Source organism: Procambarus clarkii, chromosome 22 (assembly GCF_040958095.1).
Source record: "Procambarus clarkii isolate CNS0578487 chromosome 22, FALCON_Pclarkii_2.0, whole genome shotgun sequence".
Classification (NCBI taxonomy): Eukaryota; Metazoa; Arthropoda; class Malacostraca; order Decapoda; family Cambaridae; genus Procambarus; species Procambarus clarkii.
The window spans coordinates 26,982,967-27,009,377 of NC_091171.1; the positions used below are offsets into that span (position 1 = coordinate 26,982,967).

At 42.5% G+C, this 26,411-nt stretch overlaps 1 protein-coding gene across 1 annotated transcript; it reads right to left on the minus strand.

The window, feature by feature from the left end:
• Window positions 1-775: 775 nt before the first annotated feature.
• On the minus strand, window positions 776-2,308 carry LOC123760920 (mucin-22-like). Its single transcript, XM_045746746.2, has one exon. The coding sequence runs from the start codon at window positions 2,306-2,308 to the stop codon at window positions 776-778; it is 1,533 nt and encodes a 510-aa protein (XP_045602702.2).
• Between the last annotated feature and the right edge of the window lie 24,103 nt (window positions 2,309-26,411).

Sequence of the window (26,411 nt, forward strand, 5' to 3'; positions counted from 1 at the left end):
CCTAGATGGCTTTTCCGTTATTATATTGCATATTTTGGTAACTCCTAAGTCCATTTTTGTGATAACCTTCGTTTATAAGTTACTCAATGCTGCTATACTTCACATGAGTAATATATAGCGAGAGGTGTAACCCACTTCTCGGAGTGTATAATATACTAAGAGTTTGGTGTAGACCTGAACACAGACCAGGACTAAAGTATACTTGCTGGTTGGTGGGTGAGGTGTTGTTGTTGTCTTCATAACCTTCCATGCCTTGTTTGGAATTGAGCCCAACACCAAGTAATACGCAACAATGGACTTTTAATAATTTATATGTTATGAGTTGACATATTTTGTCCCGTTTTCTTCGTTATTGCGAGTTTTCAGTCTTGTATGGTTGAAAATTTGTATTCAGAATTTAAGCTTCGAATAATATCGATGTAAAAAATAACTACATTGCCGTAGCGCTGAATGAAAGTGAAGAAAAGACTCAATATTAGTGAATGTGCATTAAAACCAGATTTTCAGATGCAACCTACACCCTTTGTCAAGGTACTGAAAACAACAGTTTTAATATACTTACACATGTTGACTCCAGCCTGACTCCACACAAAATTTCAAATGTAGATATGGCAGAGCCCAGTAGGCTCAGAAATCTGTACATCAGTTGATTGACGGTTGAGAGGCGGGACGAAAGAGCCAGAGCTCAACCCCCGCAAGCAGAATTAGGTGAGTACATGTACTGGGTCTTTCCTTCAGCTTCATAATGTCGGTGATATTGGTAAGTTTATTCAATTTATTCACAGTCAATGGAGCGGTGTCCCCCCCCCCCTGGTAGTGACAGCTGGGCCATCTCTGGCAGGGGTCCTACGGTAGTAACAGCTGGGCCATCTCTGGCAGGGGTCCCCACGGTAGTGACAGCTGGGCCATCTCTAGCAGGGGTCCCCACGGTAGTAACAGCTGGGCCATCTCTGGCAGGGGTCCACACGGTAGTAACAGCTGGGCCATCTCTGACAGGGGTCCCCACGGTAGTGACAGCTGGGCCATCTCTGACAGGGGTCCCCACGGTAGTGACAGCTGGGCCATCTCTAGCAGGGGTCCCCACGGTAGTAACAGCTGGGCCATCTCTAGCAGGGGTCCACACGGTAGTAACAGCTGGGCCATCTCTGACAGGGGTCCCCACGGTAGTAACAGCTGGGCCATCTCTGGCAGGGGTCCCCACGGTAGTGACAGCTGGGCCATCTCTGACAGGGGTCCCCACGGTAGTGACAGCTGGACCATCTCTAGCAGGGGTCCCCACGGTAGTGACAGCTGGGCCATCTCTGGCAGGGGTCCACACGGTAGTAACAGCTGGGCCATCTCTGACAGGGGTCCCCATGGTAGTAACAGCTGGGCCATCTCTGACAGGGGTCCCCACGGTAGTGACAGCTGGGCCATCTCTGACAGGGGTCCCCACGGTAGCGACAGCTGGGCCATCTCTGGCAGGGGTCCCCACGGTAGTAACAGCTGGGCCATCTCTGGCAGGGGTCCCCACGGTAGTGACAGCTGGGCCATCTCTGACAGGGGTCCCCACGGTAGTAACAGCTGGGCCATCTCTAGCAGGGGTCCACACGGTAGTAACAGCTGGGCCATCTCTAGCAGCGGTCCACACGGTAGTAACAGCTGGGCCATCTCTGACAGGGGTCCCCACGGTAGTAACAGCTGGGCCATCTCTGGCAGGGGTCCCCACGGTAGTGACAGCTGGGTCATCTCTAGCAGGGGTCCCCACGGTAGTGACAGCTGGGCCATCTCTAGCAGGGGTCCCCACGGTAGTAACAGCTGGGCCATCTCTAGCAGGGGTCCACACGGTAGTAACAGCTGGGCCATCTCTGACAGGGGTCCCCACGGTAGTAACAGCTGGGCCATCTCTAGCAGGGGTCCCCACGGTAGTAACAGCTGGGCCATCTCTAGCAGGGGTCCACACGGTAGTAACAGCTGGGCCATCTCTGACAGGGGTCCCCACGGTAGTAACAGCTGGGCCATCTCTAGCAGGGGTCCCCACGGTAGTAACAGCTGGGCCATCTCTGGCAGGGGTCCCCACGGTAGTAACAGCTGGGCCATCTCTGGCAGGGGTCCCCACGGTAGTGACAGCTGGGCCATCTCTGGCAGGGGTCCCCACGGTAGTAACAGCTGGGCCATCTCTAGCAGGGGTCCACACGGTAGTAACAGCTGGGCCATCTCTGACAGGGGTCCCCACGGTAGTAACAGCTGGGCCATCTCTAGCAGGGGTCCCCACGGTAGTGGAAACATCTGGGTGTGTTCTCACTTCCCAGCAGCAGACGGGCTCCATAAACCAGAGAGAACTGCCCCCTTGGTCATGAGGCACCATCAAGCCTTCAAGTCACGCCAGAGAAACATTGTTCCGGCGGAGACGGAGAGATTGTGAGCAAGACAATAAATTTAAACCAAATCTAATAATATTTGATATAAACTTATCCATCAAATTGACAACATTATCCATGTCTATTTACTGAGTTTATAACCAATTGGTATGTCTTAAGCTTTCACCCTGAAGGAGGCTGCTTGTTTCACCACATTCTTTAAAACATAAGAATAAATAACTCAAGGTGAATTGAGGTAATATATGTGTAAGTGTATTAAAAACCACATTTTCAGATGTAACCTACATCCTTTCTCAAGGTAATTTACACAGTGTTCTCGATGTATATAGTGGGCAGAACATTGTATACAGTACAATGAGAAAGGACGCAGGTTACATCCGAAAATTACATATATATATGGGGTCTTTCCTTCACTTTCATGTATTATTGTGAAAATCAATAGGAGAAAAACGTCGTTTTTCGTTCGTATACGCATTATGGCCAAAAATGAACGTAATTGGAAATGAAATCGGCTCACGAAAGTGACGTGCTGTCCCGTTTTCTGTTTGAGCCCTCCGCGGCTTAATCGGAAAGGTTAGGAGAGGAAACTTTCAATTAACGTTTTTCATGACGTTTTGAAACCTTAGGAGGATTTTCTGCCCTCCTAACCTACCAGAGGACCCTTAACCTACTGTTTTGGAAAACAAAGTCCAAAGTTTATTTCCAATTTTTTTCAGTTCCAAATTACGTCCATTTTCGTGCATACGGGTAAACGACCAAATTCAGACGTAATTTTTAAGAGGACAGGTTGGCACGGGGGGGGGGCAGGGTGTAAAACCCTGATTTTGTTTCAATTGGAAGCCTCAGGACCCCTAGAGGGTTCAGTGGAATCCCAGGTTGCATTGCTCTTACCATGTCGTGGTGTAGTGGTCTAGGGCGTTTGTCTGGGAGCACCAAGTGAGCGGGTTCGAATCCGTTCCGGCTGATTTTCTCATAATATTTCAGCCCGTCCTCCAAACAAAGATCCAAAAGTGATTCCATGCACCCGCCAAACCCCCTGTTTATGAATGAAAAGCGGTTTACACACGACTCACAACTGCTGACGTTCGAACATATCCGGAACAAGTGTTTCACTGACGAATTTTGTTCGAATCACAACGCTATAAACGCTTCACCCACGTACTACAAATACAAATAATCGCCAACAGAACCTAAACACCTAACCTAACCTATCCTATGCCTATATATGCACAATATGCTAATATATTATAATATTAATTTATACTTGAGAAAATTCTCGTTTTGAATGAACAGCATATTAAAAGTTATGAATGCGTCTGTGGGGTCGACCGCTGGACGTAATGGACTTGAGTCGAGGACGGGTTGAATATTTCCTTATATATGAGGAAACGACAACTGAATACGCAATAATAATTGACAAATACGTTTATGGACTAGGCCGCTGCTTGAACGAGCCTAGCCTGAGGACAGGGAGGCTGGAACGTCCCACTTCGTTTGCACTGGTAGTAAATATCTATTGGATTATAGATGCCAAACAGTGCTCAGTTATTTTCTCATATAGCAGATAAAGCCTGAGTTATTAATATTGTAGAGTATACAAGATGCAATTAAAGAAAGAACTTGTTAAATTCTTTGCCATGGAAAACTAACTTTTTGCATTAGTAAAGCGAAGACTAACGAGGACAAGGCATACACCGGAGCAACCACTGCTGACGACCTGGCTGTTCAGGGTAGGACTGGCTGTTCAGGGTAGGACTGGCTGTTCAGGGTAGGCCTGGCTGTTCAGGGTAGGACTGGCTGTTCAGGGTAGGCCTGGCTGTTCAAGGTAGCACGAGGCATTGTTGAACTTTATTCTTATACCAGGTGTGGGAAAACGCGACAAAATGCTTGGTTTGGTGAATGTAGCGTGGGAGAGGCAAGGTGTAGGAATACGGGAGGAGTAGGTGGTGGTTTATTGTGGGAGGTAATAGATAGAAGAGAGAGAGAGAGAGAGAGAGAGAGAGAGAGAGAGAGAGAGAGAGAGAGAGAGAGAGAGAGAGAGAGAGAGAGAGAGAGAGAGAGAGAGAGAGAGAGAGAGTGAGAGAGAGAGAGAGTGAGAGAGAGAGAGAGAGAGAGAGAGAGAGAGAGAGAGAGAGAGAGAGAGAGAGAGAGAGAGAGAGAGAGAGAGAGTGAGAGAGAGAGTGAGAGAGAGAGAGAGAGAGAGAGAGAGAGAGAGAGAGAGAGAGAGAGAGAGAGAGAGAGAGAGAGAGAGAGAGAGAGAGAGAGAGAGAGAGAGAGAGAGCAAATGTATTTTCAGTACACAAAATGAAAAGTACTTCACTTATCGGTAACTGTAGACGAGCTTCATTGCTTACAGTTACTGGCCAAGTCTCCGAGTCATTAATCTCTCAGCTAATTTCAATGTTTTGACCGTCAAGGGTTACTATGTGGACGACAATATTGTTCTAGAAAAGGCCGGGCCGCTCATGATCTCTTGCCAAATCTCTCTACTAAGTGACCTCAGTCTCCGGGCGAGTCCAAAAATACCTGTGTCCTTGCTCTGGACCTTTGAGGGGGCGTTTGATCAGGTCTGACACTTTGGTGTACTAGCAAAACTTCAAACATTCAAAACTCAAAATCTCGGTACTAAGTAATACCTAGTATTTGATAGTAGGCAAGTACTAGGAATCTAAGGTTCCATTATACAGTCCAATAAAGGACTACATTGAAGAACAGACTCTAAGAATAGTCCTCAATGCTGCAGAAATTGAAGGCCATTCAAGTATTAGCAGCGTACCATAAGGGTAGTATGCTTTCTCCTTTGTTGCAGTCTGTTTCCAACGATCTACTGCACCTCATTCCTGAAGCTCAGGCCTATGCCGATGTCTGAACTCTAACCTTTACATATAGAAAAGAAATAGAAACTGATAGAAAGGTTTTTAATAACAACGTTCAGCAATAGCTACCATGGGAAGGGAAGACGACGGCAGGTAATAGAACAACACGAGATTGCTGATCGAACAATTGTACAAATGAGTCACTAAACCTCAGTGTATAGTGGTGATGTTGACATATTAGCGGCGACGTTGGACTCTTCAATGACCATGAAATAAACGGGCATAACTAGCAAGCAAGGCAGCCAAAAAACTTGCAGCCTTATGGGTCATATCATACATTACTTTTGTCTCTACCTCGTAAGGTGGAGGTCGTTGTCTCCACCTTACCCTCGTAGCGGGTAAGACGATCCTAATTTTCTCACGCAATAATATCGACTCAAACACTCATCAACAGGGACGAAATGTCTAAATCATTTTCTGTCTTGCAAGAGCTCGGAGTTCCAACTTTTTCTCTGACTTGTTAATCAGGCGATGAATGCAAGAAGTTCTCTCTCTCTTTCTCTCTCTCTCGTCCTTTCGCTGATTGCTCTCAGTGAGAGATCAAAGCAATGTTCTTCAAGCAGTAGTTGGAATGTTGACGAAACTTGGGATATGCGCGTCAGAAGCATTGCTTTTGATAAGATGTTGGCAAACGGGAGTTTCGGACAGTTGGGACACTCACTGGAAGTGCCGAGTAAATGTGGAAACTTCATGGCTGTAATTGGGTACAGTCGATGTGGGGTTCGAAAATATATGGTCAACATACCTGAGAACTCAAGGCAAAGGTAAACTGGATGCTACTAACAGTCAGTGATAGAGAACACACACACACACACACACACACACACACACACCGAGAAAGAGATCTTCGAACAACAACGGGACAGGAAGTTTGGAGCAGAATGTAGAAGATTTAGCATAAGATGGTCTTCAAAAGAATGTTGTAAGGAAGGTGAGCATACAATGCCAGAGTGTTAAGCTTGCCCACGAGAGTGTGGTAATGGTAACCAAAAAACACTTAATTCGCCATTTGGAGACCAAACATATTAGTAAATATACAAATTACACTTTTTGCATTATATATAGAGTTAGACTATTAAAATCTACCACCATTCATGAAGCCGCCCGATAGTCAAAATAAATTTTCACCCCACTGGGTGAACTTCCCGTGGATGACAGTCTGAGAGATTAGTTAGTTAGCATCGAAGGAATTGCTGTTAATATGTGCGATATGAAGAACATTACGAAATTAGCCAAGGCCGCCAGGACGGCTGGAAAGTTCTACGGCGAACCAGCCATCATTCAACATGGTTTTCAAGCAGTTGTGTCACCCACACCCATCATTATGTTCGTCTCCAGATCCCGTGGACGCCAGATGCTGGGAGATGTGAGCTTACTGACTACTAACTCGTCAGTGTATGCAGGACGCAGGACGCAGTCAGTGTATGCAGGTCGGAGGACGCAGTCAGTGTATGCAGGACGCAGGACGCAGTCAGTGTATGCAGGACGCAGGACGCAGTCAGTGTATGCAGGACGCAGGACGCAGTCAGTGTATGCAGGTCGGAGGACGCAGTCAGTGTATGCAGGACGCAGGACGCAGTCAGTGAATGCAGGACGCAGGACGCAGTCAGTGTATGCAGGACGCAGGACGCAGTCAGTGTATGCAGGACGCAGGACGCAGTCAGTGTATGCAGGTCGCAGGACGCAGTCAGTGTATGCAGGACGCAGGACGCAGTCAGTGTATGCAGGTCGCAGGACGCAGTCAGTGTATGCTGGACGCAGGACGCAGTCAGTGTATGGAGGTCGCAGGACGCAGTCAGTGTATGCAGGTCGCAGGATGCAGTCAGTGTATGCAGGTCGCAGGACGCAGTCAGTGTATGCAGGACGCAGTCAGTGTATGCAGGACGCAGTCAGTGTATGCAGGTCGCCGGACGCAGTCAGTGTATGCAGGACGCAGGACGCAGTCAGTGTATGCAGGACGCAGGACGCAGTCAGTGTATGCAGGACGCAGGACGCAGTCAGTGTATGCAGGTCGCAGGACGCAGTCAGTGTATGCAGGTCGCAGGACGCAGTCAGTGTATGCAGGACGCAGGACGCAGTCAGTGTATGCTGGACGCAGGACGCAGTCAGTGTATGCAGGCCGCAGGACGCAGTCAGTGTATGCTGGACGCAGGACGCAGTCAGTGTATGCAGGTCGCAGGACGCAGTCAGTGTATGCAGGTCGCAGGATGCAGTCAGTGTATGCAGGTCGCAGGACGCAGTCAGTGTATGCAGGACGCAGTCAGTGTATGCAGGACGCAGTCAGTGTATGCAGGTCGCAGGACGCAGTCAGTGTATGCAGGACGCAGGACGCAGTCAGTGTATGCAGGACGCAGGACGCAGTCAGTGTATGCAGGACGCAGGACGCAGTCAGTGTATGCAGGTCGCAGGACGCAGTCAGTGTATGCAGGTCGCAGGACGCAGTCAGTGTATGCAGGACGCAGGACGCAGTCAGTGTATGCAGGACGCAGGACGCAGTCAGTGTATGCAGGACGCAGGACGCAGTCAGTGTATGCAGGTCGCAGGACCCAGTCAGTGCATGCAGGTCGCAGGACGCAGTCAGTGTATGCAGGACGCAGGACGCAGTCAGTGTATGCAGGACGCAGGACGCAGTCAATGTATACAGGACGCAGGACGCAGTCAGTGTATACAGGACGCAGGACGCAGTCAGTGTATGCTGGACGCAGGACGCAGGACGCAGTCAGTGTATACATGACGCAGTGCAACCATCGTTAATGCAAGAGCACTTCTTGTCTATTAATTATGTCACTTTCCTTTGATAAGAGTACTTACTTCTCAGTGTCTACTGGGAGTCGGGTCACACTCTTTATGCTCCGCCTTCTGGCCTTGTTGTACCTATTGCGTTATAACTAAACTATTCCGACGTTAGAATTATTTGTCGAGCCCAGCCTTAAAGGTGTGGAGGGAGGTGGCTTCTACAGCTTCTCTCAGTGCATTTCACTTGTTCTCAACCCACAAAGGGTACGATTTTTGTTATATATATTCCTTCGAGTCATTTGTTTTCCAGCTTCCGCTTAAGTCCTTACCATAATACCATTCGGCATTATGGTAGTGTCCTGGGTCAAGATTCATCAAGCATTTACGTGTCTAGATTCGAAACCTTTACAGCTTTTCCTTATTTTCTTACGGCTTTGTCTGAGTTTATTTAACTGTTTGAACTTAGAAACTTCGCACTCCAAGGTTAATATTGTTAGTGACATCCTCGCAGTGCTCCGGAGCTCATCCTCGCAGTGCTCCGGAGCTCATCCTCGCAGTGCTCCGGAGCTCATCCTCGCAGTGCTCAGGAGCTCATCCTCGCAGTGCTCCGGAGCTCATAAACTCTTTGGAAAATAAAAACAAACGGAACTATCAGGAGAAAGCGCCATGCCATTACGACTATTCAGCACTGGAAGGGGTCAGGATAAGGATTTGGGATGGGACGTAGGAAAGGAATGGTGCCCAACCACCTGGATGGTCGGGGATTGAACGCCGACCTGCATGAAGCGAAGCCGTTGCTCTACCGTCCAAACGAAGCCGCAATGTTTAATGAAAGAGGTACTTAAATTATCTCTGGACTACGATACACACCACGGGACTTCAAACGAATGATCAAAGACGATAAATATTTAGCGTATAAAAATCCCTTTATAAGGGATAATATCCCTTTGTAAGGTTTCCTTGACTTATACGCTTTTAGAGTCAACAATTCATACATACTCTCATCTTGAGGTTATCTTGAGATAATTTCGGGACTTAATGTCCCCGCGGCCCGGTCGTCGACCAGGCCTCCACCCCCAGGAAGCAACCCGTGACAGCTGACTAACTCCCAGGTACCTATTTACTGCTAGGTAACAGGGGCATCAGGGTGAAAGAAACTCTGCCCATTGTTTCTCGCCGGCGCCCGGGATCGAACCCGGGACCACAGGATCACGCGTCCAGTGTTCTGTCCGCTCAGCCACCGTCTCCCCTCCAGGGAAATCTTTACAAAGATCCATAAAGTGGTGTACAATTATAAATTACATGTAATACATAATGATATTTAATTTGTTACTACTCTTACATATTACTATTAATCCATTGTGTGTGTTTTCTGCTTCCATATATATATATATATATATATATATATATATATATATATATATATATATATATATATATATATATATATATATATATATATATATATATATATATATATATATATGACAATGTCAGACCACGGAGGAAAATGAAACAGGAATTTCCTTAAGTACTTTCGTATATTAAATACATCTTCAGAAGGAATTCTGAAGGAATTGATTCCTTCTGAAGATGTATTTAATATACGAAAGTACTTAAGGAAATTCCTGTTTCATTTTCCTCCGTGGTCTGACATTGTCACATTCTTAATCACGTGTTTATTTTCGTGATATACACACACACACACACATATATATATATATATATATATATATATATATATATATATATATATATATATATATATATATGATTAGCTTTATCTGGTCACATTTTTATTGGCGGGTGAATAAAGGGAATTAATAATATATTTTAATATGTTGTCAAAGCTTTGAAGAATTTGTGTACACCTGTGACAAGTCTCTGTTGACAGTGGCGTTATAAAATATACTTTGATATTGCATTAAAAATTATTATTTTATATAATTATCCCTGATTCTCGTGTCAGTGATAAATACAAAAAAATTATGTACGACATCTGAATCTAAGAAGAATAGATAAAGATTTGTTTAGAGTAAAACGGAAGCATTCATAGTTCACGCCTGGTTGAGAATGTGAGCTAAGCTGCTTCACAATATTCATGATTAGTATTCCCTACATATCTAATATAGTTCTTACTGAAAATGTTATTCTGTAACTGTGATTCATATTCTTATGAATAGTAAAACTAAGACTTTTAACATTAGGATTGTTGTTAGGACGACTGGTCGTGGTCCCAGCAACAAGGTGCCAGTGGTCGTGGTCCCAGCAACAAGGTGCCAGTGGTCGTGGTCCCAGCAACAAGGAGCCAGTGGTCGTGGTCCCAGCAACAAGGTGCACAGTAGTCGTGGTCCCAGCAACAAGGAGCCAGTGGTCGTGGTCCCAGCAACAAGGTGCACAGTAGTCGTGGTCCCAGCAACAAGGTGCCAGTAGTCGTGGTCCCAGCAACAAGGTGCACAGTAGTCGTGGTCCCAGCAACAAGGTGCACAGTAGTCGTGGTCCCAGCAACAAGGTGCACAGTAGTCGTGGTCCCAGCAACAAGGTGCACAGTAGTCGTGGTCCCAGCAACAAGGTGCCAGTGGTCGTGGTCCCAGCAACAAGGTGTCGCCATCATCGACTCCCCCAGCAGTTAACTTTCCTAATTACCGTTCTTTAATAAGCTTTCAAACAAGATTAAGGTCTGAAAACTCCTCAGGAGAGCGAGAGGCGATTGGCAGGAATAGTGGAATACTTGAAGACATGAGGGAGACACGTGGCCGTGGGAAGAAGGAGGAGAAGAAGAAGAAGAAGAAGAGGCAGAAGAAGGAGAAGAAGTGGAAAAAAATATCGAATCTGTTCTCTATATATATTTAAACCTGAGGTGATCGAGTGATCCAGAAGAATCACCGTGTCGCCCGTAAGGAATGGGATGCTCTTAGTCTATCTCGTATCCTACGGTGGGGCTCCTAGAGCCACTCTTGAAGCACACTATGCCCCCCCCTCCCCTCACCAAGGTCAATACCACCAAAAGCGGGTCACTGTGAGAGTCAATACAGAAAATATAGATTCCTTTGGCGTTTTTCCTTGAAGGAAGACAATTGCTTCATTTGGCTACAAACGGAGCCTTCCTGCCCTGAGGTTACTTTCAAGTGGTTCAGAGGCCCAATGTCCCCGAGGCCCGGTCTCTGGCCTGACCTCCTGGTAGGCGGTTTGATCACCAAGGTAAGGGACGCGTTCACGTAGCAAAATATCGTCTAATGGAAACCATCTTCTCGCTTGTTTCTCAGAGAAGAGGTTCCCTCCACATTATTAGCAAAAATACCCACACACAACTGTTGTTCTTCTGAAAGGAAATATTTGTGATGTAAAGTTAAACAGCTATGAATTTATGGAATTACTTAAAACTTCGCTCACAAGTTATTTCCTCTTCTTGAGAAGCTTTTCAGTTTCTAGGGAACTCTCGTAAGTATTGACAAACACATTTAGGATTTTTTAAGAATGACTAGCTCTTTTGTGCATCAGTTTCTATAAGTCTTTTAAACTATTTTTTCTAGTTTAAGTTCGTCGATGGTCTGAACCAGGAGGCCAGGAGAACAGAGGCATCAAGAAAAAGAAATTTTGATCATTTGTTTCTGACTAAATGGTATTTGAATAGGGGCCCTTTGGAACGGTCTACGAATCCCTAGCATTGTCCGCTCGGTAGTGTGTATAGGCGCGTATATATATATATATATATATATATATATATATATATATATATATATATATATATATATATATATATATATATACACATATATACACACATATGTACTCACGTCGTATATATACGACGTGAGTACACACACACACACACACACACTTATATATATATATATATATATATATATATATATATATATATATATATATATATATATATATATATATATATATATATAAGTGTGTGTGTGTGTGTGTGTGTGTACTCACTTCACCTAGTTGTACTCACCTAGTTGTGTCTGCAGGATCGAGCATTGACTCTTGGATCCCGCCTTTCGAGCATCGGTTGTTTACAGCAATGACTCCTGTCCCATTTCCTTATCATACCTGGTTTTAAAATTATGAATAGTATTTGCTTCCACAACCTATTCGTTAAGTGCATTCCATTTTTCCACTACTCTCACGCTGAAAGAAAACTTCCTTTCATCCCTGTGACTCATCTGAGTTTCCAGCTTCCACCCATGTCCCCTCGTTCTGTTACTATTCCGTGTGAACATTTCGTCTATGTCCACTCTGTCAATCCCTCTGAGTATTTTATACGTTCCTATCATGTCCCCCCCCTCTCCCTTCTTCTTTCTAGTGACGCGCGCGCGCGCGCGCGTGTGTGTGTGTGTGTGTGTGTGTGTGTGTGTGTGTGTGTGTGTGTGTGTGTGTGTGTGTGTGTGTGTGTGTGTGTGTGTGTGTGTGTGTATGTGTGTGTGTGTGTGTATCCTGCGCCTCAGAATCTAGATGTTAGCTCTTGGACCCCGTCTTTCTAACCGTCGGTTGTCTAATGTACTGACTCGATGGCCTTGTTGTATAACTATCCCTCACGACTATCGTCGTCCCGTTGTCTACACGGACGGGCCGCCGGCTGGGGTCAAGCAGCGCAGGACGCGACGCCAGACACTACACACATCCGCCTTTCTCCTCGATGGTCGCAGAGGAAACTTGCAATTAATATGTTGGAGTCGTGTATACGATACATTTTCATCTCCGTTGAAAGAAGACGCATTTGAGTAATTGTAGCGTCGTCAGTGGAGGCAGCGAGTGACGGTATTTTACGTTAAGACGTGTTGGCGACGTCAAGGAGTGCGACAGATGACGCCAGGGTGGGTACCCACCTCCGCCTTACTCTCCGGTCAGTAGTCAGAAGTGTGTAAACTTACACTTACAAGTTTAATGGTGTCGTCCTGAACTGCTGCCTCACGAAGATATTATAAATGATCAGTCTTGCTTTACGCCTGTCACCCATGACTGGACTTGAAGGGCTTTAACCAGACATGTTTCCGTGCTGGAGTGGATAACGCGAGTACTGATCATTGGTCCGCGGGACCTAAGTTGGTAACGTAAATTACGTTATATTGGCCACTGGTTTTGTCAAAAGTAAGCTTTCTTGCCTGGATAAATTTAGTTTTATTGGAACTTAAAAACTTTCAATACTAGACCTGATCTTTTTCCCCGGAAAGGGAAGGTAACTATCAGGAAAAAGCGCCAAGCCATTTCAACTATATATATATATATATAGCACTTGCAAGGGTCAGTATAAGAATTGGGGATGAGATAAGAGGGAGGAAGTGAGGGGGAGGGGGAAAGAATAGTGCCCAACCATTTGGACGGTCGGGAATTGAACGACAACCTGCATGAAGCGAGACCGTCGCTCTACCGTCCAGCCCAAGGGGTTGGGTTTTGGGGTATTTTACTAGGAGCGTGGCAACATTTCAACCTTCTACTGGTAGCTAAAGACTTTTAAACATGTTAAACTGTGTCCTATAGTAAGTTACCACTTGTGAATTATTCATCAATATACTTAAGGTAGTGTGAACATGGAGTCTAGACCTGCCTGGTTATTCTTCAACATTGATATTATAATTTTCATTCTGATATAAATATTTCGGAGTTCGTAACGTTAAAGTACATATTCAGGTCAATCATTATTATATATATTTTTTCTTTACATGCAAGCGAGACGGATGAGCTGCCAATACCTGGAATATCCCCCTCAGAATACCTTCCAGCAGTTATTTTTATTTCTCCAAATAATTTAAATAAAACTGAAATAACCTGAGTATTATTCCGCTTTTCCAGTGACAACAGGGAACATATTAGCGTAATTTGGTTCAAATTTCAGCTTACGGTATCCCAAGTGGAAGAAAAAAATAAAATTTTCAGCTTATTTGCATGAGGTGCTGGGAGGAATGGTGTCAAAAGCTTTCTGGCAATCCAGGAAAATGCAGTCAATGAAAGTTTTAATGAAAGTTATTTATCTGACACCTCGTTTAATTACAAATGCTTTACGCAGGATATAACCACATATTATATGGTATAGAATATCATGGCCTGTAAGGTTCCTCTATGTTGCCTTAGCCAAGGGCCAGTCTCTCTCCACTGTCCTCTATACCTTACTAGCCAGACCCTATGATATGCTCACACGTTATTTAATATACATTAGAATATTTTCACTCTTAAATTCCAGAGGCAAAAACTAATTACTGGAAAGAAAATAATGCACTAATTTAGAAGCTAGAAAACGTGAGATTTTAAGCATCACAGGATCATGGTGATGGTATTATTTTTTAAATACAGTAATGAAATGTCAGTTTGTCTGAAGGGAAAATAAGATCGTAGCAAGTTAACATGCAGTTATTTTCAAAATTTATGGGATCAGTCTTTTATTCTGGTTTAGGCTATTCGTGCGAGTGCCGGAACACGCAAAGTGCGAGGAGGGAGTTGGGTTATCCCCAATATTGTGAGTGTTCTGGGTATCTACTCTTGACAAGCTGCGTGGGCTCTGTGTACCTACACTTGACACAGTATATATATGGTCTGTGTAACTGTGTTTCTGGCTCAGTGAAGGAGGCGTGAGTCTTGGTATGTTTCATGTAAGGTCTGGGTCTGAATTGATGAAGGTGGTGTGGGTCTGGGTCTGGTTTGATGAAGGTGGTGTGGGTCTGAGTCCGAGTCGTTGAAGGAGACCCGAGTCTGACTAGTGTAAGGAGACATGGCTCAATAAACCTCACGACGAATGTCATATCGGCTTGCAATGATGGCGACCTGAACTCTTGCGTGTGTAATCTGGGGAGACGTCTTCGTACTCACTGGGCGTAAGACGTCAAGAAAATTTTTCTTTAAATGTCACTTCTTCCTAGAGCTCACTGGGTGCATTCCGAACGTGGATTTCAGCTGCAACCTTCCCCTGTCAGTCTGTCTCCATCTTCCACGTAACTCTTTCCAATTGCCTCGTGCTATCTTCCCATTCTTAGTCATTCCCCGGCAACCCTACCCATCCCCACACAAACATTCTGTTTCTTCCTATTCATCCTCTGTTCCACATCCTTCCCCTACTACCCTTCCTTTGTCCGTCCGTCCTACAGTCTTCATTGTCTGTCTTATCCATAGTCTTCCTACCACCGTTATCAGGCGAGGAACAACATAACGAAGGAAACAGAGTCTGTGAAATATATTTCCGTCGGATTTGATGTAATAAATAAGCGGAATAAACTTTAACCGTCGATGATGGGAGCAAGAACTATTAACATTACAAGAACGTTTTGGGATACTAATGCAACAGGTACACTATACATGAGGCCGGGTCCCCAGAGCTACAGCTTGTCTCGTTCTTAACTACGTAAATGTAACTTGTCAAGGGTTCTTAAGTTTTTCTATACTGTTTAAATTAAATGATTTTTTTCTCGAGTATATCTCAAAATCATTATATATGTGTTCTAAATGTAATTAAGCCTAAGGTAGGTTATACTATGCGTTTTGGTTCTGTTAGTAATTGATTCTCTTTATAGGAAATGAATGAACCATTAAGGGAGGTCCGATTCGAAAACAAAAAAGGCCCGTAGCACAGTTTCAGCCCGTCAAACCCCTTGTTTATCAATGAAAAACAGTTTACACACGACTCACAACTGATTTCGTTTGAACACTTCCGGAACAAGTGCTTCACTGACGAGTTTTGTTCAAACCTCAACGGTGTAAATGCTTCACCCACGTACTACACGTACAAATGAACAAATCCACAAGGGCCGTGACGAGGATTCGAACCTTTTCGAATCGTTACAAATTAACGTTATTTTCGTTACAAATACAAATAATCGCCAACAGAACCTAAGCACCTAACCTAACCTAACCTATGCCTATACATGCACAATATGCTAATATATTATAATATTAATTTATATTTGAGAAAATTCCCGTTTTGAATGAACACAATGTAAAAGTTTATGAATGCGTCTGTGGGGTCGACCGCTGAATGTAATGCACTTGAGTCGAGGACGGGTTGCACAGTTTAAGAAAGATTCGAACAAAATTTGTTCAGATTCATGCGTGTAATGTAAATGTTTTTTTTGGGGAGGGGCATTAGGCCTATCCCCCCAAAACATTGGCTAAATATTCGTTAAAACCGCAGTCATATTGCTGTCTGGGGATGAATAAAAATCCCATTACACATGGAAGGAAAGAAGGGCAACCCGTCCTCAGGCTATGTTCTTTCCATCCAGCGGCCGACCCCAAAGACACTTTCATCAATTTTAACATGCTGTTCGTTCAAAATTTGAATTTTCTCATATATAAATTAATATTTTATATTTTAATATTGAGCAGATTTAGGCATAGGTTAGGTTCTGTTGATAAATATTTGTGTTTGCAGTACGAGGGTGAAACATTTAATGAATAAGTACAAAATTATGACTGCGTTTTGAGGGACGGCCGCTGCTTTAACGAGCCAGGCCTAAGAACAGGTTGACATAATCAGGCTGAGAAAAATAGATCGTCCTCATAAACAATGACTAAATGCTCGTTAATTCAGCCGTCACCCACTCCGTTAATAAAAACACTACACACGACAACTACCAATGTTTGAACTCTTCTTGCAGCCCGTCCTTATCAACAAAGGCCAAATGCACATTAATCTAGTCACCTAACCCCCCATGTTATGAATGGAAAACGGTTTCACACGAAAACGGTTTGATGAAGTTCAAAATTTTTTCGAATAATACTTAGCTGACCAACCCGTTCTCGCATACAAAGATCCAAGCTCGTTAATCCAACCGCCAAACCCCCCTGTTTATGCAGCCCATCCTCCAAACAAAGATCAAAAAGTGATTCCATGCACCCGCCAAACCCACTGTTTATGAATGAAAAGTGGTTTACACACGACTCACAACTGCTGACGTTCGAACATATCCGGAACAGGTGCTTCACTGACGATTTTTGTTCGAACCACAACGCTATAAATGCTTCACCCTCGTACTACAAATGCAAATAATCGCCAACAGAACCTAAACACCTAACCTAACCTAACCTAACCTAACCTAACCTATGCCTATATGTACACAATATGCCAATATATTATAATATATTATAATTACCAGTCTCCGTGGTGTAGTGGTAAGACACTCGCCTGGCGTTCCGCGAGCGCTATGTCATGGGTTCGTATCCTGGCCGGGGAGGATTTACTGGGCGCAATTCCTTAACTGTAGCCTCTGTTTAACGCAACAGTAAAATGTGTACTTGGATGAAAAAACGATTCTTCGCGGCAGGGGATCGTATTCCAGGGACCAAATTTATGAATGCGTCTGTGGGGTCGCCCGCTGAATGTAATGGACTTGAGTCGAGGACGGGTTGGTTTATGAATGAAAAGTGGTTTACACACGACTCACAACTGATGGCGTCCGAACACGTCCGGAACAAGTGCTTCGATCACGTCCTCTGTTCGAACCACAATTCTATAAATGCTTCACCCACGTACTTCAAATACAAATAATCTTCAACAGAACCTAAACACCTAACCTAACCTATGCCTAACTATACATAGAATTTTTATGTATAATAATATTAATTTATATATGAGAGCAAACCAATTTTTAATACACAGTATGTTAAAATTGATGAATGTGTATGGAGAAAACGGCCGCTGCTTTAAACAGCCTAGTGTGAGAACGAGTTGTGTTGTTTACAAGTACGCTGTGGGCCTCTCAGTAGCGCCAGTGTTCTCTAGTGCTTGGAACATCCCAATTGCTTGTTCCACTGTGGTCTATTAGAACAAACTTTCTTCTGATGTATGTCTCAAGCGAAACATGTTATAAGAAAATCTTATGTTTCAGAGAACATATCAGTAATTTTACCTGAATTAGTGTGATTTAGTAACTTCCACGTTTCAGAGGAGACATGGCTTCGTGATTTTTACATGCACTGAAATTTTTGTTAGTCTTAAGTGCATGATCACTTGTAAGTGCGTAGCCTATATATAAGTGAATATATAAATGATCTTATCTATAATAAGTATTTAGAACTTTCCACTTAACAGAATGTCACAAATTTATGATATATACCTGCAGTGAACCATCCTCTAGCCTAAAGTGCGTGTATCTACTTTTAAGTGAACAACTCTGTTTTAAGTGTACTCATAAATAAATTTACCTGAAATAAGTGTGATTAAGTAACTTCCACATGTCTGAGTAACATAAGTGTATTATACATACCTGCATTGCCAAAAAATATTAGTGTTTAGCACCCTAGATTAATTAAGTGCAAGCAACTACTCTTAAGTGCATCCAGTTATCTCTAGAGATCCATATGTCTTTATATATATGTTAATCACGAAAATTAACATGTGATGAAAAATGTGACAGTGTCAGACCACAGAGGAAGAATTGAAACAGGAATTTCCTAAAGTACTTTCGTATATTAATACATCTTCAGAAGAAATCATTCCCTCTTAAGATGTATTAATATACGAAAGTACTTAAGGAAATTCCTGTTTTAATTCTTCCTCCGTGGTCTGACAGTCATATTTTTCATCACGTGTTAATTTTCGTGATTTACATATATATATGTATATGAGATATATATACAAGATTTGTTATATTCTTGTACAGCCACTAGTACGCGTAGCGTTTCGGGCAAGTTCTTAATCCTATGGTCCCTGGAATACGACCCCCTCGAAGAATCGTTTTTACAACCAAGTACCCATTTTACTGTTGAGTTAAACAGAGGCTACAGTTAAGAATTTGCGCTCGGTAAATCCTCCCCGGCCAGGATACGAACCCATGACAAATCGCTCGCGGAACGCCAGGTGAGTGTCTTACCACTACACCACGGAGACTGGTTATATATGAGACTATATATATATCCTAAACAATGCTTATTGTACATTAGTGTAATGAATCATCTTTAGCCATATATTTTTGCAATGTGAGGTTCATACTGTAAATAAAAGTAATAGAACAAACGATGGCCAGAGTTTTCAATCTCAGAAATATTACAGTTATAAATAACATAAAATAAACGTTTTGACAATTTTTTTTATATATCCAATCTTTAACACTAAGCACCACACCAGCCAGCGACAAAAAACAGCACTAGTCCAATAACACTTTTACATACAGAAAGCAGATTAATTTTTTTAATGTTATCACAAACTACACTTAGTAAGTTCAGCATTTCCACCACTGTCCTAAAATGTTACCAGTTCTAAATCATTTTCCGGAGATGTTTCCAGAGTTGTGATCGCCGCGTGTCGTACTCGCGCTCTCAGGCAAAACATATAACGCAGATTTATATTTACTAGCGCCATCTGTTAGTCTGATTTATTATTACAAAAAAAAAGTGATTCATTGGCCAGTTGAGAATTCGCAGTTTCACTTATTTATTGGTATCTGTAAGATGCAGCGTTAATGTTCTTTGGAAAAAATGTAATGTATTTTGAAGTAGATCCATATATTATGCAATAGTTTACTGTATTTTGTAGAAGTACTCTGTATTTTGTAAAAATGCCCTGTAGTCTGCAGTAATCAGTCTGATTAACTGACTGGACCATAAAGATAGTCTCGCAACACTATTATTATGAATACTTAACTGGGTAATGATTTGATATTATTAATAAGCTGGAAAAATTACAAATCTTTTAGATATATGAAAGATTAGGGTGATATCAGGTAGATAAAGGACTCTTAACAAGACAAAACTTTGGCCCATTCGTGACCAACAAATTTACATGCTTTTCGGAGTAGTTCAAGCGGTCGTCAATGAAAAAGACTGCAACATTATATACCTTGACTTTCGATATAAGTTTAGCTCACGAAAGACGGATTAGAAAATTAAAAACACGTTGTACAGATATGAATAAAGAAAATTTAGATTAGTAATTTGAAGTAGAAAAAAAACTAATTTTAATTAGATAACAGAAGATGTACATAAACAGAGACAAGTCTGAATGGAAACTTATTACAAGTTCAGTGTTCCGTTGTTCAGTCGGCGCCTCCGTTGGTTACAGTCTATTTATAAATGGTTTGCATACAGGATCGAATTGCAGCAATAGCAAAGTTGTCGATAACACTAAAATAAGACGGGAAATAAGCCCCAAATCTTCCTCAAATGCTTTAGGACGACTCAGTCTTAAACAGGACATACAGAACGTTTGCTGTGGTTTACTTCGGACATATGTTGGGTTCTCAGCCTATGAAATGAAAATAGGTAACAGATGTATACTTAAAAAGAATGAAATTTCCAAATATGAATGGAAAAATAAACCGGGGTTGTAAGATAAACGGGAATCATAGGTCAAGAAATCAGTGTACAAATGTTCGAAATTATGAAAATTGGATGCAAGGATTTATAAAGAGAAGAAGCGTTGTACTGCAACCGCTAGAACTACTGCCTCACCATAGCCCGTGCTACTTTGAACTTTTTTGTTCCTAGTAACGAATCTTAAACAACAACAACATGCAACTGTATGTAGGCTATGTCAGCCCCCCTTTAGATACTACCCAAGAGTCGTGGGCAGTGTTATATAGAAAGGAAACAAATTCATTAGAAAGTGAGTTGAGATGGATGACAAAATTTATACCCAGATATTCGGAATTTTACTTATGAAGAAATATTGAAAAGTTTTAAATAACATTCTTTTGAAAGGCGAGAGTATGGGAGTGTTTAATAACAAATAAAAACAAATGGTGTTTAACACGTGGGTGTTGAGGCTAGATATATATCAACAGAAAAAAAATATAAAGCATATGAAAGCAAATTGAACAAGTTCCAGAAAAGAAATGGGTAAATACTGGTCTGGGAAAGGGTTACAGATATAAGGACAACGTTTCCATATAACCTAATGAGATTGCTAGACTGATTCAAACATACGTTGCACAAATATTTTAGTGGGTGTGGTTGGATATATATACTGGCTGCCTCTCATAGGGCAAATGGCCTGCCCTGTACTTTCATCTATGATATTTTTCATCAACATTGAAATCGAGTGTCAGGTCAACAGTGATATGAGTCGTGTCATTTCTCAAAAAAATAAACCACATTCCAGGATCACTTCTGTACAGTATACCGACTCACCTTCTACTTCCCCACTTCATTGTCATCAGCATAATGAAAATTTGGAAATTTGACAGGTTTGATGTCATCCAATACTTCGTGTTGTGTTAAGCTGAATATCAATATAATTCGGTCGCTACTGTTGTACTAATTCCTGCTGTTGATTGCTTCTGCTGCCCCTACTTCTGCCGCCCTGGTTTCTCCTACACTTGCTTCTACTGTACCTGCTTCTGCTGCCCCTACTTCTGCCGTCCTTGCTTCTGCTGCCCTTCTGCTGGACTAGAGTCTGCTGTCCGTCCCGCCGGTGCCCGTCTCCACTTTTCGTCACAACCTGCACTATTCCGGTAAACTTGCTGGGTTGTGTGAGCCCCGCCATCTGCAGTATCGAGAATCCTCGTCTAACATGCCGATCTCACCACTTCCTTGCTGCTTCCTTCCTTGAATTCTCCCTCCACACATGACCCAAGGAGATATAAATCTCCTCCATAGAGAGGAGCAGTTACCTAGCTACCTGTTACCTAGCAGTAAAAAAAGGTACCTGGGTGTTAGTCAGCTGTCACGGGCTGCTTACTGGGGGTGGAGGCCTGGTCGAGGACCGGGCCGCGGGGACACTAAAGCCCCGAAATCCTCTCAAGAAAACCTCAAGATGGACACTTGACAACATGCGGCTTCTACCTCCCTACCGGAGCCACGACTCGTTCAGCAGTTACGGCAGTTCTTATTTAACTTTTGCTTCTTATCGCCTCGGTAATTACGTCTTGATTCAGCTAACTTTTTACAAACACAATCTTCTTAATAACATTCATTCGGGTGGTGACACCTCACGGACCAGACCTAGAGTTGCGTAAACGGAACATTAATAAAGTTTTCTCGACTACACAAGTGAGAGAACTCCAAATACCTACGTTGGTGGATCTTGTTGTCCCAGCAGTATATGTTTTGTGTGTCATTATTATTATTATTAAACCGTATAAAGTACTTTTTATGAAAAAAATTAGCATAGCAACAAATCCACATGGGCCGCGATGAGGGTTCAAACCTACGTTCGAGAGGATCCCAGACGCGCCTTAATCGACTGTGACACGACATGGTTCGAACCCTCATCACGGCGCTTAGCCCGTCCTCTAAACAAAGCCCCAAAAGTGATTCCATGCACCCGCCAAATCCCCTGTTTATGAATGAAAAGCGGTTTACACACGACTCACAACTGCTGACGTTCGAACATATCCGGAACAAGTGCTTCACTGACGAATTTTGTTCGAACCACAACGCTGTAAACAGCCCGTCCTCCAAACAAAGATCCAAAAGTGATTCCATGCACCTGCCAAACCCCCTGTTTATGAATGAAAAGCGGTTTACACGCGACTCACAACTGCTGACGTTCGAACATATCCGGAACAAGTGTTTCACTGACGAATTTTGTTCGAATCACAACACTATAAATGCTTCACCCTCGTACTACAAATACAAATAATCGCCAACAGAACCTAAACACCTAACCTAACCGATGCGTATATATGCACAATATGCTAATATATTATAATATTAATTTATATTTGAGAAAATTCCCGTTTTGAATGAACAGCATGTTAAGATTTATGAATGAGTCTGTGGGGTCGACCACTGGATGGAATGGACTTGAGTCGAGGACAGATTGCGGCCCTTGAGGATTTTATTCACTTGATGCATCACGCTATTGTGATTTCTGTGTGTATGAAGTAAGGGTGAAGAGGTAGAACAGCTTGTTGAAAGAGCCCGGGTGCATGGGGGAAATTGTGTATAACCCTGGTTTGTGTCTCGGAGAGACTGCAGGATCCACGTGAGGGCAGTAGCACTCCCGGTTGCAATTCTTTTACCATGTTGTGGCACAGTCGATTAAGGCGCATCTGGGATCCTCTCGGACGTAGGTTCGAACCCTCATCACGGCCCTTGTGGATTTGTTAATTTGATGCATCACACTATTGTGATTTATGTGTGTAATTAGCGTAAATAGTTATTATATTAATACTTTATATGAATAACAGTTAATATTGACTTATAAACTAAAAGAAGCGAATGCATTGCTGGGATCACTGAGTGAGTTTTTTCCAAACCAAATGTTTACATATACTGTGAAATTTTAATTATTAATTTGACCTCGTAGCCTGGTGGATAGCGCGCAGGACTCGTAATTCTGTGGCGCGGGTTCGATTCCCGCACGAGGCAGAAACAAATGGGCAAAGTTTCTTTCACCCTGAATGCCCCTGTTACCTAGCAGTAAATAGGTACCTGGGAGTTAGTCAGCTGTCACGGGCTGCTTCCTGGGCGTGGAGGCCTGGTCGAGGACCGGGCCGCGGGGACACTAAAGCCCCCGAAATCATCTCAAGATAACCTCTCAAGAGGTTACAAACACATTCATCAACAATTCTGTTTGCCATTACATGAATATTATAGTTTATGACCTATTTTGTTTGTTTCAGAAAACCAATAATGGTCATAATTAAGAATACTAGGAGTATTCAATCTTTCAAATTTTTTGTATCTTAATAATTTTATTCATTTGCCACTACATATGTCAAGCATTGTTATTAAATTTAGGCCTCACTTTCTAAAAAAACTATAAGCGTCAGAACAACTTATATGTCAGTAGATAAGGAAGATTACTTTAAATTGTCTCTTGTCTCGTATAATGTCTCTTATAATGTATCTATTAATACCATTTGAATTGTAACAAATGCTGATGTTTGATTTTTTTAATTGATTAAACATCCTATCATATGAATATTGACATTTTCTTTTATATAATTCATAATTACAATCGTCAATTTTACTTTACAGTATTTTTTCCTTGTATAATTAGGAATTTACTAAATTTTGTAAAATAAATTCTAAAGGTACAGCTAAATATGAATAATGTTACAAAATTTATCATTTAATTTATTAATTAAAATTCAATGTATTATCAAATATTTCTAATACGTCAGTTGTTTATAAATTCTATTTTTATATAGTTTATACTTTCCAGGCTTACCTGATTAATGACCATTCAATTAGATCCATTTGTTATTGAAGTTGCAAAGAAATTGTTTAATAGTTAAAAACGGAATATGTTTAATCGCTGTGTTCTTCTATTTCCACATTAAAACCTCTAAATAATCCTTTATTTTACCAACAACACTTCCACCTGTGTTTGTATGTAATGGTGCTTAAAGCCCATTACCTGCACGATGGTTACTAAGGGCGAGGCTGTAGCACACTCCCCAACCAGCAAGTGAATGTTATTCCTGAGTATTACCGAGGACTAAAGTGAACTCTTACTCTATACGCACCGATAACTGGCGGGGTATACACACACATACACACATTTCGGTGTATGGCAAACACGACAACTATTCACTCGAGGGGATTTTCCTCTCTGGCAGACAGTAGCAGAGGAGCGAAGCTTACTCGTGTTGTTTGTGAAGGGGAGATGTGACTGGCTGCGTGGAATTACTTTTGTTGTATGGTACATAGTGGTGATGCCATACCGGGTGTTGACGATATATGGTACCGGAGGCGAGGTACCGGGTGTTGCCCGGGCCTGTCTCCGTCTTGTTTACCATCTTTCCCTCCATCCATATCCCTCTATCCATCAATCTCCTCACCTATCCATGTATCTATCCACTAAATTATCAGTCCATATATCCATCTATGCATCCATCGATCCGTTAATCCATTCTTGCAAGCTATCCCTCTATCCATTTATCTATCAATCTTCTTCCCCTTTCCATTCAATACCCTTGTTCCCCACCCCTCTTTCTCCCCCACTAACCTCGGCCTCTCATTTTCTAAGAAAATGTAAGGAATCATTAAAAAAAGTAAAAATCAAAGCGTCCTCCAAGTAGCACGAAGAATTTTGAGGTATTCTTTACCTAAGGCCAAAACTTGTCGTGCTAGAAAATGGTGGCGGCTCGCGAAATTGACATAATGTCCCATTTTCTGTTCGTGAGTCCTGTGGTAGGTTAGGATAAGGGTACTTTAGTACGACAATGTCAACACTGTGGAGAAATACCCGACAGACCACTGGAACATTATCTAACACAGTGCACAGTTACAAACCCATTAAGATTTAACTTAGATTCAACAGAGCAGAAGTTGTTAAACATATGGGACAAAATCTTACTGAAGCGACCATACGAGTCATAAATACTCATACTCCGCCCAAGTAAAACAGAAACAAGCAACACTTAGTGGGCCAGTCAGAGGCTTAGGCCCCGCGCAGGAATTACAGGAGGCTTAGGCCCCTGTAAAGCAAAAAAAAAAAAAAATTAGTACGACAGTTTCTTGACGTTAGGAACGCTGGCGAGCATTGACTGCTCTTTCATCCACCATTCCCCTACTCCACCTTTATCACCATCACCCCTTCGTCCCCCATCCCCTTCACTCCCCCTCCCCTTCACATCCACTTTCTCCATCCACGCTTCTCTATTTCTATATCTTTCAATATTACTGATAGTATAATATTAGTAAGCGTCACCATTTCTTTAAAATATTAACCCTGCAAACACACAAAGTAAATGTCCCTATTTCTTCCTTGTTACAACTTGTAATAAAGTCGTTACTTCTTGTTATAACATAGTAGAACGTTGTTACAACTTGTTAGGTGTTAAAACTTGTTCGAGCGTTTTAGCAACGTCGTAATTTCGTCGTGTGTTTGGCGGGAAATGACAGAGAATATAATAGTTTCCCCTTTCGAATTTGGTCTTCTATGGGAGGGGGAAGTTCAGGATATAATTTACAAGTTTTAGGTGATTATGACCTTAGTTTAAATAGTAGGAAATTTCTCTTAATTTTCCCGAGATCAATGAAAAATGGTGCATATTTCTATATAAAAAACTCATATTATGGTTGCTTTTCTCTCTTACAATTTATAACCAAAGTGTGACGGTGAAAGTTGATGTGGGTGAGACTGGTTAATTAACACGTCGCCAGTCTGCGGTGTGATGCTGAACACTGTTGACGTGTAATGTTAGTGATGCTCTTGTTGGGGAGGAATTTTTTCCCCCTGAATCTCCTTTTTTTGTAAGCATCGACCACCTGAGCTCTCCAATCTCTGATACCTTCGTGACTGGGATATGGACTTGACATATAAACTTTCCTGTCAAAAGTCTGTCATCATCAAGAAAGTTTTCCAGGCTTCCAAAGTTGGTCAAGAGCTTCACGAACCTCATCATCTACTGCGTTGAAGGTTTTCCATAAAGAGGAGTTTTGCCTTCTTTGCCAATGACCCTGTGAGGTCACTCCCAGCGAGAGCGTGTTGACCTAGAGAGGCTGCCGTTGTGTTTGTGCTCGGAGATTCACTTTGCTGAGGATGGACCATTCAAGAAGTACTCACCTAGTTGTGCTTGTGGGGGTTGAGCTTCGGCTCTTTTGT

Coding starts and splice junctions, on each gene's coding strand:
- LOC123760920 (XM_045746746.2), bottom strand. CDS start 2,308: ATGGAGCCCGTCTGCTGCTGGGAAGTGAGAACACACCCAGATGTTTCC.